The 19,551-nt window shown below is 41.0% G+C and overlaps 2 protein-coding genes across 4 annotated transcripts in view; one reads left to right on the plus strand and one right to left on the minus strand.

Annotated features, from left to right (window-relative positions):
• The first annotated feature begins 58 nt into the window (after nt 1–58).
• zbtb2b (zinc finger and BTB domain containing 2b) lies at nt 59–9,951 on the plus strand. Of its 2 annotated transcripts, none has more exons than XM_065964168.1 (3): nt 59–1,345; nt 4,368–4,548; nt 5,715–9,951. In XM_065964168.1, the coding sequence occupies exons 2-3, from the start codon at nt 4,376–4,378 to the stop codon at nt 7,135–7,137; spliced, it is 1,596 nt and encodes a 531-aa protein (XP_065820240.1). In that variant the 5' UTR covers nt 59–1,345; nt 4,368–4,375; the 3' UTR covers nt 7,138–9,951. The 2 variants fall into 2 exon arrangements, with proteins under 2 accessions (XP_065820240.1, XP_029132977.2); XM_029277144.2 differs by lacking the exon at nt 59–1,345 and adding an exon at nt 1,366–1,961.
• Nucleotides 9,952–10,200: 249 nt separating this feature from the next.
• akap12b (A kinase (PRKA) anchor protein 12b) overlaps nt 10,201–19,551 on the minus strand; it is a 45,764-nt gene continuing 36,413 nt past the window's right edge. For both annotated transcript variants that reach the window (XM_020632835.2, XM_020632837.3), the window contains 2 exons: nt 13,938–18,155; nt 10,201–12,610 (listed from right to left, as the gene is read on the minus strand). In XM_020632835.2, the coding sequence (XP_020488491.2) occupies nt 13,942–18,155 (4,214 nt within the window). In that variant the 3' untranslated portion in view covers nt 10,201–12,610; nt 13,938–13,941. The remainder of the gene's footprint in view (nt 12,611–13,937; nt 18,156–19,551) is intronic.

A 19,551-nucleotide genomic window follows, 5' to 3' on the forward strand; every position in this document is an offset into this window, starting at 1 on the left:
CAAGAAAGATTAGATCCAACCGACAATGCACAAGTTGAGCGATACCATTTAATGTTACTATTAAAGTTAGAGAAGGTGAGGGACAGCAATCTCACAACCAATATTCCGTTTTATGTTTAATGTGTCGTTTTCACAGCAGTGACAGAGCTGCTACTGTTAACTGTGTTATATATTCACACTGTTACATATAGTCTATGATTATATATTCACACTGTTACATATAGTCTATGATTATGAGTCTATATTCACACTGTTACATACAGTCTATGATTATATATTCACACTGTTACATATAGTCTATGATTATATATTCACACTGTTACATATAGTCTATGATTATATATTCACACTGTTACATATAGTCTATGATTATATATTCACACTGTTACATACAGTCTATGATTATATATTCACACTGTTACATACGGTCTATGATTATATATTCACACTGTTACATATGGTCTATGATTATATATTCACACTGTTACATACGGTCTATGATTATATATTCACACTGTTACATACGGTCTATGATTATATATTCACACTGTTACATACGGTTTATGGTTTATGAGTCTATGATTATATATTCACACTGTTACATACAGTCTATGATTATATATTCACACTGTTACATACAGTCTATGATTATATATTCACACTGTTACATATGGTCTATGAGTCTATTATATATTTACACTGTTACATATGGTTTATGATTATATGATTATATATTCACACTGTTACATATGGTCTATGATTATATATTCACACTGTTACATATGGTCTATGATTATATATTCACACTGTTACATACGGTCTATGATTATATATTCACACTGTTACATACGGTCTATGATTATATGATTATATATTTACACTGTTACATATGGTTTATGATTATATGATTATATATTTACACTGTTACATATGGTTTATGATTATATGATTATATATTTACACTGTTACATATGGTTTATGGTTTATGGTTTATGGTTTATGATTCACCGGCTGTCAAAAAGAGAAAAAAAAACTGTCTCGCGGGCGTTGATGTGACGGCGGTTAGTGCAGGAAATTAACGTTAACTCAACCGCCCACTTGCTCAACGGTCTTCAACGGCTGAGTTTTGTCTGTTTTTCACCCTCAGTCATGTGATTGTAACGTAAAACCCCTAACCGGAAAACAGCGACGGACGACCCTCTCCGCCGCCAACGAATGCTGCGTTCGCTAGGAACAGTACAAGCTTGCTGCGAGCCCAGAGAGGACGGACGAGTCCCCCCCCCCTCCACGGTAACAAACAAACAACGGCGACACGGAAAACTCCACCAAATCTCTCGGAGTGCAGGTACGACGACATGTTAGCGACGCACTCACCGGCTCTTTTACTGTTACTGTGACGTTATTTGGGCTACGTGCAGCTTTGGCTTTTCTGTAATTGTCACGGGGGAAGTTAAAAGAAAACGCGTTCGTGACCAACCCCATCCCCCTTACGCGGCTCGCGCTCATTACCCGCTTGTGTGTGTGTGTGTGTGTGTGTGTGTGTGTGTGTGTTGTGTTCCCGCGCCCGCGTGCACGCATGTCCGTTTTTTTTCTCGCGCTAGCGACCGAGAGAGACCCGAGACAGAGGCACGAGTCAGTGTAGGCGCGCTCGGTTCTTGTAATGCTTGATGTATATCCGCTGATGTTTTTTTTCTAAACGCGTAATTGAACAGTTTTCTTCCCCCTCTGTGTGTTTGACGTTCACACACGTATTTCTCACGGGCAGTTTTCTCAGCATAACAGATATTCTCACTACGGAAGTAACTGTTCCACGTGTCTACATCATCTCGTCAGGGGCGGTGCTTTACTGTTGAAAAATATCAGTATTGATTAACACATGGTGGGCTACAGTGTGTATCTTGCAGGACCTTATAGTTGTATGGCTGATCAGTGGTTGTATCGTGCTAAAACGTGGAGAACAGGTACACTTTGTCCCAAAGCTGGATAGATCTATGTACAAAACAACTGCCTGAGGCTCTGTATATCTTTAGAGGGAAACGATGCCAATGGTTTCTGAGTTTAAACTAAAGCTTATCTTGGACGATGTATATCTTAAAAATGTCTTTATCTATAGATTTAATTGATGGATTCTTGCAAAAAACGCACACTAGAAGTTTATGTTAAGCTGATCCTCCAGTATTTGGATTGATGTTATGGGAATACATTAAAAAAATAGATTTTTTTTTTCAGCTTAAAGAAAACTAAATGAATGCTTTTCAAGAAATCTGTTAGATGGGAAGTTACTGGCAATGATCATGTGAATATCTTGTGCCTGTAAGTTGTCAAGAACTGAAAAAACAAACATTCAAAGAAGCAGCCGACTTTGATTTAAAAACGTTTAGCAGTCCTTTAAGGAAGTAGGAACTCCAGTAAAAAACGTTTAAAACAGGCATTTTTTATAATTAAATAAAAAGTTTGGATTTTCATATATTTTGGGGTGCAGAAGAGTGAGAACTGTAGATTCAATCAGCAGCAATTACAGAGTACACTTAGTTCCAACCTTTTTGGTTCATCTATATCAAGTGAGAGCCCTGCAGTTAATCCACACCATAATGAGGGCTGTATTGATTTCTATATTCTAAAAGAGAACTGTTGGTTAAGTTTCATTACTTGACATGCAAAGCAGCAAATATTAAAGAGCCTGGAACTGGAGTGTTGACCACTTTAGATACATTTTCTGTTCCTTGACCAATCAATTGAAGAGAAATAAAAAGTCACATCAGTTCTCATTTAGTCATTTCTTATTGATAAGGTTGATACAATATAACATAATATATGTATTATATAAAATATAACCTCTTATAATCTAACAGCACCTAAAACAACAGCCTTGGAAATAAATAAAAAATCCCTCTTTAGCGTCTATGTATATAGGATAAATTGAGGATCTGTTGTATTCGAATCAATCACCCTAATATAGGTGTACCTGATAAACTAGTAACCTAGTGTGCAGAAGTTGTGCAGGATGTGGCAGAAGGGTATTTTACATATTTCTGTTTCTGTAGATCCCTTGCCCAAGATACGGAAACCTAGCCTTTTCCTGGAGCGTCACAGTGCCAGCATCTTTGCACTCTGACCTCTCTGATGAAATACACATGTGAAGATGGAGTGAAACTGTGTTTTTGTAACCAGGGGGGATAATCAGAGAAATTCTTTCACTTCATGTGACTTGAATTGGACAATTAGGTGTCCATCATCACGTGTCTTTTTAAAGAACCTTTCTCAGGCTGTATGCTGAGGAGAAAGGAGATTCACTCAGTTTCATTTTTCAACTGAAAAGGGGTAGAACAGGTTTTGCTTTAGGAATGTGTGGCAACACCCGTAACCCAGGTCATGTGATGGCCCAGAGCCCTTGAAGTCCTCCAGTGACCTATGGGGTCAACAACACCCATTGTCATTGGTCAGCAGAAACTCGGTTAGCTCTGAAATGTCCTTAGAGAGCAGGTTTGGGCGGCTTGGGCTACGACAGAACAGTCATGCTAAAGGATATCAATTCAAAGCTTACAAAACACGCACAAAAACTCTGGACAGAGTTGTAGATATTTGGGCTGGGGGGGAAAAAGTTACAACAAAATTGTGAAAAAGCTCATCACACTTTCTCAGAGCATAAAGCTATACTTAAAATTTGCAAAGCAAGCTAATATATGACATTTCTGGTTTTTAAAAAGAGGGCCTGACATGATTTATTGACTCGCAAAATAGTTGTGTATTGATTTTTTTTATTGACCAATTCATTTAACCCTTAATCTTTGCAACTCTAGAGTCCAGACTCCTTTTGAAGCTCAGTTCCTGTTAGCTTGTTGTCAATGTGGCTCTTTATAAAAAGTACGAGGAACAAATTACACATCAGAGTTGTGTTTTGTTAAGTTTTGTGCTCTTTGCAATAAATGGTACATTTTGTAGCTTGTGTATTAAGTCCTAACCTTATTACTAAAACTTTTGACTAAATGGATTATGAAACAGAACATTTTCTATGTCATGAATGACATCTGTGTTCCAACAAGATTGTTTTTTACTTTTAAAAAGCCATTGCAAAAAATGTCCAAATACCAACTTGTACAATAAGATAAACAGATTAAAACAAGTTGCTTTTTGTTTTGCTAAGCCATAACATTAACGAGCATGACTTTCTGTGACAGTGGTGCTAGACAAATAGTCTCCAGCAAGCGTCACTAAATGATTCTTCACTGTTGTGTTAAGCTAGTCTTTACAAGGTCGTTAGATCACCACTTTCAGCCTGACTCTCTGTGGTCACAATAAACTCTGGTCTCCTTCCAGACAGGAAACTCATTGCTGCTTGTCTGTGTGTCTGTGGACCTTTGTTGCAGGTTGAAGAATGGAGTTGGCCAACCATGGTCTTATCCTGCTGCAGCAGCTCAACGCTCAGAGGGAGTTTGGCTTCCTGTGCGACTGCACCGTGGCTATAGGAGACGTCTTCTTCAAAGCCCACAAAGCTGTCCTCGCTGCCTTCTCCAACTACTTCAGGATGCTCTTCATCCACCAGGACAGGTACAGGAGCAGTGTGTTAACAGTGGCATCACAGACAGGCTCAAAAACCAAGCCAAGATACTTTTTGTTGTCACATCAGAGAATTTTTCCAACATTAAATTCTGCTGCCAAAACCTACAGACCTCATGTCCAAATAACACTGACTCGTTCTCATGTTGTCTAACAATGAAGGCTCTTTTCTTTGTAGTTGAGCAGTGATCTGTGGGCACACTCACACTAGGCAATCCGTACCGTTCCTAAGCACGCTTTACCCCCAAAGTCCAGTTCGTTTGATTAGTGTCAGTGCTCTGATCACTTCCTTGGCCCTGGCCAAGGTGTGCTTTTGCACTATACAGTTCATGGAAGAGTACAAGCACGGGTACACAATGTTGACAGCCTTGATTGTTCAGAAATCCTGGAGTGTAAATGGCTGTATCTGACCAAAATGACTCAAAATAAGCCACAAAGTAAGATAAGTAGCTGTCATGTTGTCTGTGTTGTTTTCTGATGTGCAGATGCGGACTCAACCTCTGCTCCCTTTTATTTTTATTTCTTGAGTTCATCTGCCTTGTTAACTAAGTACGATTCATAACTATGTAAAGCCATGCATGTGTTTATTGCACTGTAAAAAGGTAACCGTGCTCAGGCCCGGTTAGACCTGGAGTAATCCGAGTGTCGGCCAGCGGGGTAATGGGGGTCAACGGTACAGGACAACTGGGCCTAGTGTGAATGCACCCTTAATCTTTTTGGTTTGATGACTCGCAACTAAAGTCTTTGTGTTATCAATTGAGTTGACATATTAGAGGGTTCTTTAAGGTCAAAAATATCAGCCGAGTTCCTTTACAAAGGAAATACAGATCTGCACATGGGAGTACATGGGCCTTATAGCACCTTTAAATTACACACATTTTAGCAAACATATACATACATTTCGAGATTTGGTGGTATAGAAGTAAGATGATGGGTTCAAAGATTGAAGCTCCTGTGATCAGTAACTTAAACGTGTTTCCTTCTTAGAGTTGAGAAATGAGTCTGTTGTCACTTTCTGTAGTATATACAGATTTAACTTGTGAAACTAGGGCTTCTGCAACTTATTGCTAATGTTTATAAAGTGAAAATTTGCATTATATGATCAAAGCCCCTGGAATTGTTTGTCACTAGTTAACATTATCGCATTTGTGTTTCAGTGATTGTGTGCGCCTGAAGGCTGCAGATATTCAGCCAGACATCTTCAGCTATCTCCTTAATCTCATGTACACCGGCAAGCTTGCCCCTCAGTTGATAGACCCAGCACGGCTTGAGCAGGGGGTCCGATTCCTGCATGCATATCCACTCCTGCAGGAGGCCAGCCAGTCTGTGTACTCCCACCCTGAACAGAACATCAACCTCTCCACCTCACTCTACGGCATCCAGATCTCTGACCAACAGGTGGCACTGTCAGCTCGACTACCTGCTCTTCGGCAGCTCTCCTCGCCTTTCGATGTGGAGCAGCTCGGCTCAGAGGGGAAGTGTCCGTCCACACCAGCTGCCTCTGCCTCATACTGTAACTCCTTACTGTCCAAACTAGCTTCCTTGCCTTTAGACATGGAGGCCTCAACCAGCGGGACGAAGCCAACAGCTGAGGAAGGGGGACTAGACTCGCTAATTGCAGATGGCTCCTCAGCAAGTGCCTCCATCCTCCATGTGAAGCCAAGTATCATGAAAAGGAGTTCATCTTTCAGGAAGCATTACTCCTGTCATCTGTGCAGGAGCAGGTTCACACAGAGGAGCATGCTTAGGGAGCATCTCCTCCAGCACACGCATGACTTGCAGCAAGCTGCAGCCGAGCCCAGCAGCGTCCTCTCTCCTGTCATGACTGCAGAACAAAGCATGATGGAGCTAGAGGGGGTCCTTAAGGGCAGCAAGGGAGTTTCCGGTGCCTCTGCTTCTAATACAGCAGTAGAGATAATCAGCGACAACGAACAGACGCCTGTTTCAGGAACTAACTCAGACTCTCCTCGGGCTGAAGTGTCCACATCCAGCTGGGGGATGGGAGGCTTAAACTCTCAGGCTGACACGCCTCCTCCGTCAGACATCGCTGATATAGACAACCTGGAGAGTGTAGACTTGGACAGGGAAGTGAAGCGGCGGAAGTACGAGTGCTCCACATGTGGGCGCAAGTTTATTCAGAAGAGCCACTGGAGAGAACATATGTACATCCACACAGGGAAGCCCTTTAAATGCAGTGCCTGTGGGAAGAGCTTCTGCCGAGCCAACCAGGCGGCGCGCCATGTGTGCCTAAACCAGGGCTCCGACACCTACACCATGGTGGACCGGCAGAGCATGGAGCTGTGCGCAGCAGGCGACGACAACAGCCAGATGGAGGCCATGTTCTTGGGTTCCTCAAAGCCGTACAAGTGTAACATTTGTGCGACCACATTCTCCAGTCCCAATGAAGTGATCAAACATTTGTGCTTCACACAGGGGGGTTTAGTGGGGCTACAGGGAAACAACTCTGGCGCAGGGATGCTGCTCCAGCGTGAAGAGTTCTCCAAAAATGAAGGCTCTGATTTTTCCAACACTGGCACCACTCTAGAGCCCATAAAGACAGAGGAAATTCTTGTTGAGTAGTGCCAAAACTGTGTATGCGTCCTTTTTAACATGTGTGTATTCTCTAAATTATGGTAAATAAGTAAGCTAAAGGTGAAGTTAGTCAGGGTATGTTTGTTGGAGGTTTTCAATCTACTAAAATTGATTTGTTTTTTAAAAGTTTTTCTTTATTTTTTTGGGAACAGTATTTTGGATTTTTGTGTCCCCAAGTACAAAAAAAGTGTATTAAAAAGCATATTAAATATCTTAAAGCTCCCTAGAATGCAATCGAACATTTTTAAACAGCAGTTACGTAGTTAATGTTGGTTTAAGACTGACTAAGGCGGTTCCTCATTGTTTTCTTTTGAGAGCGACTGTTGAGGTGAAACTGACTTTCAGAATCAGAGGAACAGGAAGTAGAGACACTTCCAGAAGAGACAACGTGTTGTGAGACATGAGTTAGCCGTGCAGCTTTTAATGCCGAGAAAGAGTTGCTAACTGCTAACAATCTCTTTGAAGCTGCACAGAACAGAACAGTTGTTTCTTCTAAATTATAAACGAGAGGCTGACTCTGCAGATCCGGTAGAGATTATAATCCAACTAAAAGCACACAAAATATCCAAACCTGAGACAATCTCCTTTTTTTGAGTCGATACTCATTATGTAGGAACTTAAAATTTGTCTTCTATTAAGTGAATCCCTCTCAGCAACTGTTCAGTTTTTAATCCTCTGTTTTGTGTCCTTCTGGTTCTGATGTTGTCATTACAACATATTAAAGTACAACGTGGTCATTGTTTTAACATTTCTCATTGATGAAGCAACATGATCCACTTAGACACACGCATCTTAATGCAAATCTGTCTTAATGTGAGTCCCTTGTGTCTTTTTGTTTTGTTTGCTAAACTTTTCTTATTTTATATACAATGCAATATTTACAAAAATAACGTTTATAACAAAGGGTCGTGTTTGTTGATAGAAACATAGCTTTCAAAAATAATACATTTTCACTGCATCGGCATCACATATTTGTCTTGAATGTTTTTAGTAGTTCAATTAGGTCATTCTTAAACTACAACAGTTTTGAGTTACCCTCTTAGTGCTAATGTTAATCACACTGCAAAAGGGAAACATTTTGTCTTCAATGTTAAAACCTTTAGAAACGTATATTTGATGAATAACTTTGTCTAATTCAGAAAAAGAATGATCAGTTCTAACAGACTAACACGATGAAGCTTAGAAAGATGAAGATGTAGAGAGTGAAAACGCTCCACCTGTCAGTGTTGTGAGTTCATATGAACAGGCAGGGATGACACAGGGAGAGCAAGCTTTAATAAGAAGCTATGTTCAAGGAGTTTAACATAACAGGGCTTCATCTCTTGTACCTCACTGTTTGGATACATACAGTGTGTTTTACGGGGAAATAAAAGAAGCTATTTATTATATGTTAAAACGACATAAATTGTTTGGATTAGCAGGAGCACTATGTATGTACCACTGATGACTGAATATCTTTACATACAGGTCCAAACAGAGTGAAGCGTTGTATAACTTGTCATGATGAAACAAATTTAACAGAAGCACAAGTAGCATAATGCCGGTTTCTCTCATTTCTGGACAGCCTGCAGACATGAGGTGTTTTGTTTTTTACATATTTGAGTTCTAACATGACGTCATATTAGAGAGGCTTGTGACACTGCTTTATCATGTCATGGTATTGCTACAACAGGCTTTTTTGTTGAACTGTTTGGAGATTGAAAGTCTTCATCTATCAGACCTGTAAATTTGCGAAAACCAAAAGTTATTTGTTTTAATCAGAAATGAGTCTTCCAAATCTCTATGATACAAACGGACAACAATTCCAGTATGTTATCATTGCAAAGTTCTTAACAAAGCAGAGATTTCTGGTCGCCCCAGAAATCACTTTTTAAAATGTATTTTACATTATTTTAACATTATTTTAAAGCCAAGGTAACTAACTTAACATCGTATTAATGTGAATATTAGAAAATTATTGTAAATGTCTCTTTCTTTTTCTTTTTCTACCGACTCTTCTCCATCTCCAGTATGTCAGTAATTATGAAAAGAATGCCCATCCTTGGTATATTTAATCTGCATTTTTATTTTCTCTCCCCTTTCTTATGAGCCAATTTTCACCCAGCCTTGACTGTGAGTGTGAGGTTTAGTTTTAATAAGGTTTAAGTGGGATCTTTGTTCTTTGATCTGTCTAGATTAAGTCTTGATAAGCAGTCCCTGCAATGAGCCCGGTGTTTGACTAGATGGAGCTGTTATACTCAGGTCGAGTGAAGGGGAAAGCTATTAAGTAGTTAAAAAAATTGTTTTTTTCTGCCCATGATGTGATCTCTGTTCTTAATGAATAGTCTGACATTTGAGTTTCATAAAAACACAAACATCTGTGAATTAGTCTGACCATAGTGTATAGACAGGGAAGGACTTTTGCTTGAGTCTTGATGTTTCTTTTGCCAAGGGAGTTAACATGCTGTACTACTGACAGTCACATCTCAAAGCTACACAGAAAATATGCACAGATTTAAAAAAAAAATAAAAAAAAAAAAAGGCCTGATCTACTTCCTCAGCTCATGTTTAATCCCTCTTCTTCCACACCAGTCTTGTAATTTGGAAGTTGTGTGTATGTGTTTTAAAACAATCAACCCCCCTTGTCTTCCCTGTCCTCTTATTGAAACAACTTCAATTCCAGCTCATAAAACTACACTTAAATGTCTCTTTGAAGCCTACTGTGATAAATCTTGTTCTCAGGAATGTGAGTAATTTTCTGTATGATCAACTTTTTCTTTTTTTTTCAGTGAAGAATAAACAATAAAAAATGTAATTTCATAATTATGGATCATGAATTTTGTTTTTTTCTAGTCTTTCCTTGGATAAAACAAAAACAATTTCCTCATTAATCAATAGTATATTTACATGATATTTAAATAGTATATTTATTAATGAGGCCATATCATTAACCCTTTATTTCCTGTATCGTCATATGATGTCTGTTTAAATCTCATCCGTCAACTGGTGGTAGAAAATGTAATTTCAGTGTTTAGTTGTTGGAACTTTCCAGCAATGAATATAAAGCACACATCAATTTTCTCTAACTTTATTGAATGAAATATAGACAGGTTTCTGCATCTTTACTATTAACAGCTTGTAAAATATAAAAGACAGCTAAAACCATGCTACATGAATATTATGGCTAAATGGCTGCAGGTTATTCGTTTAATAATACAATATGATTTTTTAAGTACATACAGAAGGTAAACAATCTATACAAATGTTATTAGGTTCACAGTTAAGTGTGTTACAAAAAGCAAAGGACTTAGGTGTAAATGCTTTACATCAAGCAACACTTGCAAGTCATTTAAACCATTTATTTTCACATAAAGCAAACATGGAGCGGACAAATGCTCTAGAGTCAAAGCAGGGGGGAAGTGTTGACCTGACAGTGGTCTGTACTTTCTGTTTTTTTTTTCTCCTGTTTGGTCATAAAGCGAAGTGATGTGTGAGCCTCTAGAGCTGCGCGGCAGCCACTATTCAAAACATGGATTGAAGCTCTCACAGATGTTACTCAGAATATCTGAATGATTGACAGTGCAAGTTTGACACAATTTGGTAGGAAATAAGTAACCTTAATACTTAAGTAATCTTAAGTCATATGCATGCTTTGGTGGTGAAACTGGACCATTTGGGTGTTTCAGGAAACTCCTTCTTTGCCAGTGAAACTTGCAAAATAAGCCCTGATATCATGTCTTCTGTTCAACCCGTTGTGTCTCAAAGCAGCTGAGCAAATGCTGTAGGGATCTAATTAGATCCAACTGATGTTTCATCCTGTGAGCAATGGAAAAAAACTGACTCCTCCTGACTGATTCTAACTTAATTTGGCTTTTAAATCAGGAATACAATAAGCTTTTGTTTTTTTTCCCCACACTCTGGTACTGTGCATTTGGTCTCCGTGAATCCCCCAAACCAATCAGTCTACGTCCTCCCTGGTCCCAATTTAACGATCCTGAGTTATCATGCTGGGTGAAAAACATGACATAGAAGGAAGATGCAAATTGATGGAAAAAAAGGATGATTTGTCATACTTTATCACCCTTGTTTTAACATACAATTGAAGTAATAAGGACACCAATGACTGTAAACTATAGAATGCAATACCTTTTGCAGACAACAGATGGCGCCAACATACTGTCTTCTCACAAGGCAATATAAATATAGTGTAGAAGAAGAGGTGTTATACTACCACACTATTACATAAAAATGTCACATGTAAAAAAATGGCATTTAAACACTGTGAACATGATTTGCTTCATAACATGCTCCTGTCAACTCTGCCCGTGACAAACACTGACTTGTGTATCATTTGTACGTCACTATTTACCAAATAGCTCTACAACACGATCCAGTGAGGGTGTCATTATAGTATTTTAATGTATTTTTACATGAAACAATGTGTTACAAAGTCGTTTTCACAGTAAATCAGGCAGTGTTTGATATTGTTTATGTACACGAAGCTTAGTGTTTTTATTGGGGTGCAGAGAACAGTGGGACAAGACTATGTCCCAAAAGTCAAACATTTGTGGTATATTTTCTGCAGTCAGTTTTTTTTTTATCATTGACTGTCAGTGGACTCACACTTGTACCATGGTTTAGCTATAACTACTAAAGAGTCTTAAAATAAACATTGAATTTGACGATAAAAGCTGTCATACATGACTTATTTACATGCAACAGCCTGATCATTGGTTTAGTAAACTTTACAAGAACAATGTTACTTGTGTCTTCTGCACCTGCCTTTAAATCCACTTATAATTTAGCTTAAAAGGAATACCTGACGTATCACAGTTTAATATGGGAATTTTTAAAAAAAAGGTATGAATGTACATAAACAAAAAAAGGACAAAACTTAAAAACAAAAAACAGGGATGAATGAAAGAATATTCAAGATATAAATACAATATACAAGATAATAATCCTGCATCTTTTCAACCTCTGGCGCCATCTCACACTCGCTGCTATACACATACAAACCCACACATATGCACACACAAACACCAAACACATGAAGGGATCAGACTCTTGACCAGGTTGCACACTCTCATCTTATGCAGCAAGGGCAAAGGAAAGTCGCTGAACATACATCATACTAATAACAAGCCAGATGGGATGCTTCTGAGGGACAAGACATGCTTTGGTGTGAATGTGTGTTTGAATGTGTGTGTAAGAGAGTGGGGACATGTTGGTGGGAGGTCACAGTGCGTTGACAAGGCTGCAGGATGGAGTCGGAGTACAGGTGGAAGGGGAGGTGGAGAGAATGGTGGAGCTGTTGCTCAGTCGGTCAGTCTATCTGGGTGAGACGGGCATGGGCCCAATCTCGATGTGTTGTCACAGAGCTGCCTGTTTCTCTCTCTCTCTCTCTTTCTGGCTCTATCCCTCATCACTCACTTCCTGGTCCAGACAGAATGTCTCCCAGGCATCAGTCTTGAATCTTGAGCTGTGATGGCAAGGCAAAAAAAAGAGATATTAGGATGAAGATAGGACTGATTCTTCTCTGGAAATATCTGAAATCAAACATACTGTACATACAAAGAGCATCACTCTGAAGCATACAACTTACAGAATGTGTTTACTGTCCTGTAAGGAACAACCAAATAACTATTGGGGAAGATTGCTATGAGTATTTCAATTCTCTCAGTGTGACTCCCACAGTATGAGCAGTGGCCAACCAGTGGGCCCTGAAGGTACTGCATAAGGGCTAGGAGGTCATTTACAATAAATTAAGTGTTTAAAAATGATCAACAAGTTCAACTTATTTCATATGAATATTCATTGATATGTTTTTTATGCACATAGATACATTTTGTTTGTTTGTTGTTATTGGAGATTTCTTTACCTTGGTCTCGTGTTTTATTAAGATGTGTGTGATTCTAGGTTTGTAAGGACATGACTTTTAGAATACACATTTTGCACTAGCAATATTAGTTTTAGGAATGGCTGCATTACAGATTAATTTATCCTTCATTCCTTGTTTTCTTTTGAATTTACCACCTTCTCTTAAGCTCTGTTTACATGATTTATCATACACTTACAGTAAGAGTTTGGCCACTCTATTTTTTAAACTGCTGTAACTTCTATCATTCCTACATTCCCATCTCTGCTTCCATCTGCTGCAGAGCTGCATTACTGCATAATGTATGTGTGTTTAATGTGTGCATAACATTAAAGTCGACTACACCTTCTCTTAACTGCATACATTAGATGGCAACTAACAAGCTTTAGAATTGAACTGTTTGAAAGGTATGATTCGGTCAAAATAACATTAAAAAACATTGAGCTCTTTGAGGCTTTGTAATTGAATCTAACAAATGCGATCTCCCGACATGGTTTCTTGACTTCATACTGAGCTGGCGATAGAAGGAAAACAGGAGGAGGGAGCAGAGGAATCATAATCAGTCTTTCAGCACAAGTTCATCTGCTCCTCACACCGCTTCCTTTTAAGACCCCTGCCTACAAAGAAGGGGTCAATGGCGGCATTCCTGCTTTGATATCAAAGGTCCCCTGGTTACTCATAGTCTGAACAAAAGCTTTTTTCATCTGGCCAGTGGGCAAATCCCTCCCCTTCTTCCTAATAAAAGTAGGACCCATTGATGTGTTAAAAAAAAAAAAGCCCCTACGAGAAGATTGTTTGATAGGGCAACAGAGGGATTTGGTAAAAAAAAAAAAATACCTTTGATTCAAGTTTGACGATGTAGAAAACAAACTATAGAATTAACACTGTGAAAATAAACCTTGTTAATCTTGTTGTTGTAAGATGACCTCACCTGCTCATGATGCTGCTGTGATCTCTGTTGACACAGGCTCGATCTCTTTCACAGCCTCCTCAATCACCTCAATCACTTGTGCCATCACTTCTGCGCACTTCACGGACGCTGTGGATGGTGTTTTCTCTGTCTCTGGCTGGCTGGCTGTTGCTTCTGTATCTTGGCTGGGAGCCGAATCCTCTTCTGAAGCTGTCCCCACTGGTTCTTCTGATAGCGTTGAGAGTTTGTTTTCAAGTTCCAGGCTCTCAGGTTTCATGCTGGTGTCTTCAGTGGCAGGACCATTGCTGTCAAACTCGACCACAGCCTCTTCGTTCACTAATGGGTCCTCTATCACCTGAGCTGTCTGCAGAACTACTTGGACTGGCATGTGGACCTCAAGCACTTTCTCATTGCTTTCCTCTGAAGGGGCTTCTGCCTTTGGTTCCTCTGTTTCTGGTTTCACTTCCTCAGCTGGTTCCTTATCTTCTGTGTCATCCTTGCTCTGTTCCTCAGCCTGTTCAAGTTCTTCACACGTCTGACTTTCTGCTTTTATCTCTACAACTTCTTCCACAATGACGGTTTCTTCACTTACATTTACCTCCACAGCTTTCTTCAATCCTTCTTCTGGTTTCTTTTCTTCTTCTTCTTCTTCTTCAGAGGCATCAAGGCTCGCTGCAATTTCCACTGGGATTGTGTCGATAACTTCCATGGCAACACGAAGGGGCTGAGGTGACTTTGGTGCTGGTTTCTCACAGACAACAGCAACAGGGGTATTGGTTATGACAGGTGTCTCGGTTGTGATCTCAATCTCTGTTGTTGCAACAGCCTGGGCTGGTGCAATGGTTGTTGGGGTGGCAGGCTTTTCAGGTTCAGTGTTGACTTCTGAAACTTTATCCATGGCTTCCTGGATAACAGCCTCAGCAATGACCTTGCTCTGAGCTTCAATTTCACTGTCTTTCTGGATATCCTCAATTGTCTCGCTGGCCTGCTCAATGACTCCATTAATCTCTGCTACCACAGTATCTACGACTGTAGCCTCCTCTGTTTCCTGCACCTGGATTGGTTCAACACCAACTGGCTCTAATGTTTCCACCTGGTCAGCCTCCACAATGGGTGAGACCGAAAGGACCACTGTCTCAGTGATAACAGCCTCGTCGCTTGGTGCAACTTCAAGGACAGCAGCATCAGTCACCTTTGCAATGTCCAGGGATATCTCTTCAGTCACCTTCTGGACTGCGTCCGGGGTATTCACCTCAGTGTCATCCATCTTCTCCTCCTTGATTTCTATAGTTGGCTCAGTGACTGCTACACTTTGGGTGCAAATGGCTGTTTCAGATGTTGCCGTTATGGGGTGGACAATAACTGTTTTGGGAGAATTCTCGCTTACAGTGGCAGGCTGAACCACCTCAGATTCCTCAAGATTAGTGTGAACAATTCCAATCTTCTCAATTTCAGGTTCCATGCTCTCAACAGCTCCTTGAATATTGTTGACTTCACTCACTACATTTTCCACAACAGGCTCCAGCACAGTGGTGTCTACTTGGTGCACTTGGGCAATAAGCACTTCATCTTCTGTGACAGTGGCTTCTTCTGTACTCAGTGGCTTCTCTTCCTTGGACACCTCTGTGTCCAGGACAGCCAAAGCCACAGCCAAAGGCTCAATGATTGTTACAGCAGGTTTCTCCAGGGCAACACTGGCAATCTCACTGGTTCCTAGACCAGTGCATATAGCAATGGCCTCTTCTTGAGCATGTGGCTCCAGGATGGTATTGGTCTTTGACTCTGCCTTTTCAGTTGGTGGTTCATACTCTGTTTTCACAGAAACGACCTCAATTGGTATATCTTCAACCGTCACAGATGTCTTGGCAGGGATTTCACTGACTTGGACCTCCATGCTCTCCAAAACCTCTGCTGTGTGTTCTGGCTTGGGTCCTTTTGGAACAGGAGTAGTTTCTGCAGCTGGAGCTTGGGCGATTGGCTTCATCTCAGCTGTGGACAGTCTGCGCCGTGAAAGAGCTGGAGCAGCAGCGGCAAAGGCTGCCTCATCCTCAGTTTCATCCTCTGCAATGTCAGTGTCAACAGACTTTGGTGTGGCAGCATTCTCAGCCTCCTCTGGGATGTCACTCAGCTCATCATGTTTGTCAATATTGTCTTCGACCATGGCCGGGATCCATGATGGAGATCGATCTTCAGTAGATACTTTACTCTGGACTGCAGCTGTCTCTGGACGTACTTCCTGTTCAGCTTCTTCGTACTCTGAGAGGGGAACCACAGCTGGGGTGTCAGAGTCCTCATCACCTGTGCCCTGGTCGGTGGAGGCCTGTTTTTCAGCCTTCTTCTTTCTGCGACCAGGCAAGAACTTCTTCAAAGAGAAAGAGGATTCATCTTTGGGTGCTTCACCGTCTGACTGGACTTGCTCTGTGCCTTCCTCTGTCTTTTCTTCAGCTTTGGTCCTGTTCTTGGGCATAACCATGCGTTTCAATGTGTCCCAGGCTGACTCTCTATCAGGGGGGTTGCTTAAAGGCTCAGGGGAGGAAACAACTTCTGCTTCATGCTCTGTGCTTTGTGAGAACACAACAGCAGACTCAGTTTTGCCTTCCTGTTCAGCTTCGGTTGCTGAAGCTGCTGCTGGTATTTCTTCTTCAATCTTGGTCTCCTCATCGTCAGAGTCAGAGGTCCTCCTAGTTCTCTTTTTGGGTCCGCCCATACACATAAGAGCCTCCCAGGAGACAGAGGTGTCCATTTTCCTTTTGGGCTCCTCGGTGCTGCTGACCAGTTTCTCTGTGTTTTCAGTCTTTGGCTCTTCTTCAGTTGGCTTTTCCTCCTTGGTCTCCTCTTCAACACTCTTGTCTGCCAAAGGAGCACTCTCAGAGGAGGACAGAGTGGCTGACTTTGCTGGTTTCTCAGCTGTGGTTTCATCGTCACTCTCAGAAGATCTTTTCACACGCTTTTTGGGTGTTACAAGCTTCTTGAAGGAGGACCAGGCAATGATTCCCTCCTTTTTCTTCTCTCCATCAGATGCAACTTCACCATCCGTCTCTTGGCTTGACTCAATCTGGGTCACCTCAACCGCCATGACATGCTCTCCAGACTCCTCAGGAGATGAGGGCCCACTCTCAGCTTTTGGAGTCTCTGCTGACTCTGTGGAGGATTGAAGATGCTCTGCCGCCTGCTCCCCAGACTCAGTGAGCTTGGTCTCGGTTTCTTTCTTGGCCTTCTGTTTCTTAGTTGAGAGCTTCTTCAGGCCAGCTCCAGTGAAGAGCTTCTTCAGAGGGCTTCCCTGAGTCTTTACCTTCTCCTGAGAGGACAGTAGCTCCGCCTCAGATATCACCTCTGCTGGCACCTTCTCCTCTTCTGCACTTGGCTCAGCCTTTTCATCTTCTTGTTTGGTCTCATCAGTAGAAGTTGGAGCATGGGTTTCAACAGCAGCCTCGGCCTCTGGTGTAGTCTCTGATTTTCCCTCCTCTGGAGTGGCTGCTGTCTCCGCTTTGGGCTCTGCATTTTCTTCTTCGGGAGTGGCTGGTGCCTCCTCCTTTGTTACTTTCTCTGCCTCCTCATTTTCTTCTGCAGCAGCAGTCTCTTCAGTTTTAGCTGTCTCCTCCTCTGCAGCTGCCTCTTTTTCTTCCTCCTCTTTAGTTTTCTTGATGCTCGATTTCTTTCTCAGGTTAGAGAAGAGACCTCCACTGAAGAGCTTTCTGAAGGGTGACAGAGTGGTCTCCTGGGATGGTGGAGAAACCTCTCCGTCCTTCTCAGTTCCTTCCTCTTTTGCAGCTTCTTCAGTCGCCTCAGCAGCAGCAACTTCAGCTGAAGCAGCAGCATCTTCAATCACCTCAGCCTCAGTGGTAGATGCCACTGTATCAGCTTCCTTCTCTTCTGTTGTGCTTTTCTCCTCATTAGAGGCAGCCTCCTCCTCCTTTGTAGGTTCTTCAGTTGCACTAACCTCCTCGTCCTCTTTATCTTTGACCGTCAGCAGCTTAACAGGCTCTTTCTCCTCACTTTTGTCCTTCTTCAGTGTGAACTTGAAGCCCACAAAACGAAAGATTTTCTTGAAGCCAACTTCATTTGCGTCATCAGGTTTCTCCTCGGCTGCTTTCTCCTCAACCACGGAGATGTCATTGGCGTCAGAGGGCTCTTTCTCCACTTTCTCACCATTCACTTGGGGAGTCACTTCATCCTGGATGTCCATAGTCTCAGGAGCCTCTTCTTTCTGAGCCACAGACACACCATCTGGCTGGCCAACTGAAATGACAAAAAAACACAACTTGTTTTAGGTTAACTATTTCATTTTGCAGCTCCTACTTTGCTACGATGCCGTAACCACAATATTCTGATGAAATTTCAAGGACATGACTGAGCAATTTTAATCAGATTGTAATTTTGTCCAGTTGACATTGAGCCAGGAACATGTTGGTTCAAATAGTGAGCTTCATAGAAAATGTGGCAAAATGAGAGTACGGCTTTGGAAATATGTGGATGACTATGAATCTTGCAATGTTAAAATTCTACTACATATTTTGATGATTAATAATATAATTATTATATAGTTATAAAATCTGTTGAGTATTCCCTTGGAAGTATGCAAACCTTAGACAACTTTTGAGATAGCTGGGAAAAGAGATACATTCAAAATGAAACATGTAGCCTCTTCTTGCCATGCCTGTCTGTGTTTTTATTTGTTGTTATTTTGGAGGATGATGACCTGCCTTTGTTTTAAGCTTTCTCTTATGACTATCATTTTCTCTGTAAAACTTTTCGCCCACATCTGTCCACATCCTTTAGCTTAATTATAGGCATGAAGCTTTACTCAGTGCGGCTGCATTCCAGGAATATTTTGTGTTCAAAAATAGAAAATACAATTTACATTTTTTTTAAAAAGACCAATAGAAGAACATCTTTAAAATGTCCCCCAAAACTAGAGCAACAAAATTCACATAACATAAGTATGATGCAATAAAGAAGAGCCGTAATACACATATGTTTCTCGTAAGGACACACCCATAACTTATGTATAGACTCGACTTGAGGAATGCGAGCTATGCAGTTGACTATGTGTTTGGGAATATTATTTTAGGATGCTCTAAAGATAATCTGAATTTAAATGCCAGAGAGCTTCATGAGTGTTTATTTGTTTTTCGGTTAAACTGTGTCTGGCCTGGGCCGGTGTCGAATTCAAAACCAAACAATACGTGCCTCTACCACTACCCCTCCTTAAAAAAAGTCTCAATCCCCTTGACCCAAATTCCACCACAGCAGGATGGATGGGGACCCACCCCCTTCCCAAGACACACACATGCAAACACAATAGCCCTCTAACCCTTGCTGGCCTCTGAAAATAAAGGTGGGCGGAGGGGGTGGGGGTCAACTTTTCTTTCATCAAGGCACACTAAAGATTGGAGGAAGTTTGCTGACTCTACTAAACTGATATAAAAAATGTTTTAAGCATAGAATAACGTTTGAAAAATACATCAGTTTCACAAGACAGTGAATCCTATTTCTGCATAAGTGCTGTTTTCAGGAAAACACAGTTGATACACAAGTAAGTAAAGTACCTCAAATATCCTTTAAAAACTGCCTGAGCAAATTCTCAAACATTCAGCAAAACTATGACGAAATACATCCCTGTAGGTTTACATAA

This window comes from Labrus bergylta, chromosome 15 (assembly GCF_963930695.1).
Source record: "Labrus bergylta chromosome 15, fLabBer1.1, whole genome shotgun sequence".
NCBI classification, from domain to species: Eukaryota; Metazoa; Chordata; class Actinopteri; order Labriformes; family Labridae; genus Labrus; species Labrus bergylta.

Bases quoted from the DNA above. Each gene is read 5' to 3' on its own strand.
- zbtb2b (XM_065964168.1), top strand. From the start codon at position 4,376: ATGGAGTTGGCCAACCATGGTCTTATCCTGCTGCAGCAGCTCAACGCT. The intron at 4,549-5,714 runs GTACAGGAGCAG...TTTGTGTTTCAG, and splicing joins CTCTTCATCCACCAGGACAG to TGATTGTGTGCGCCTGAAGG.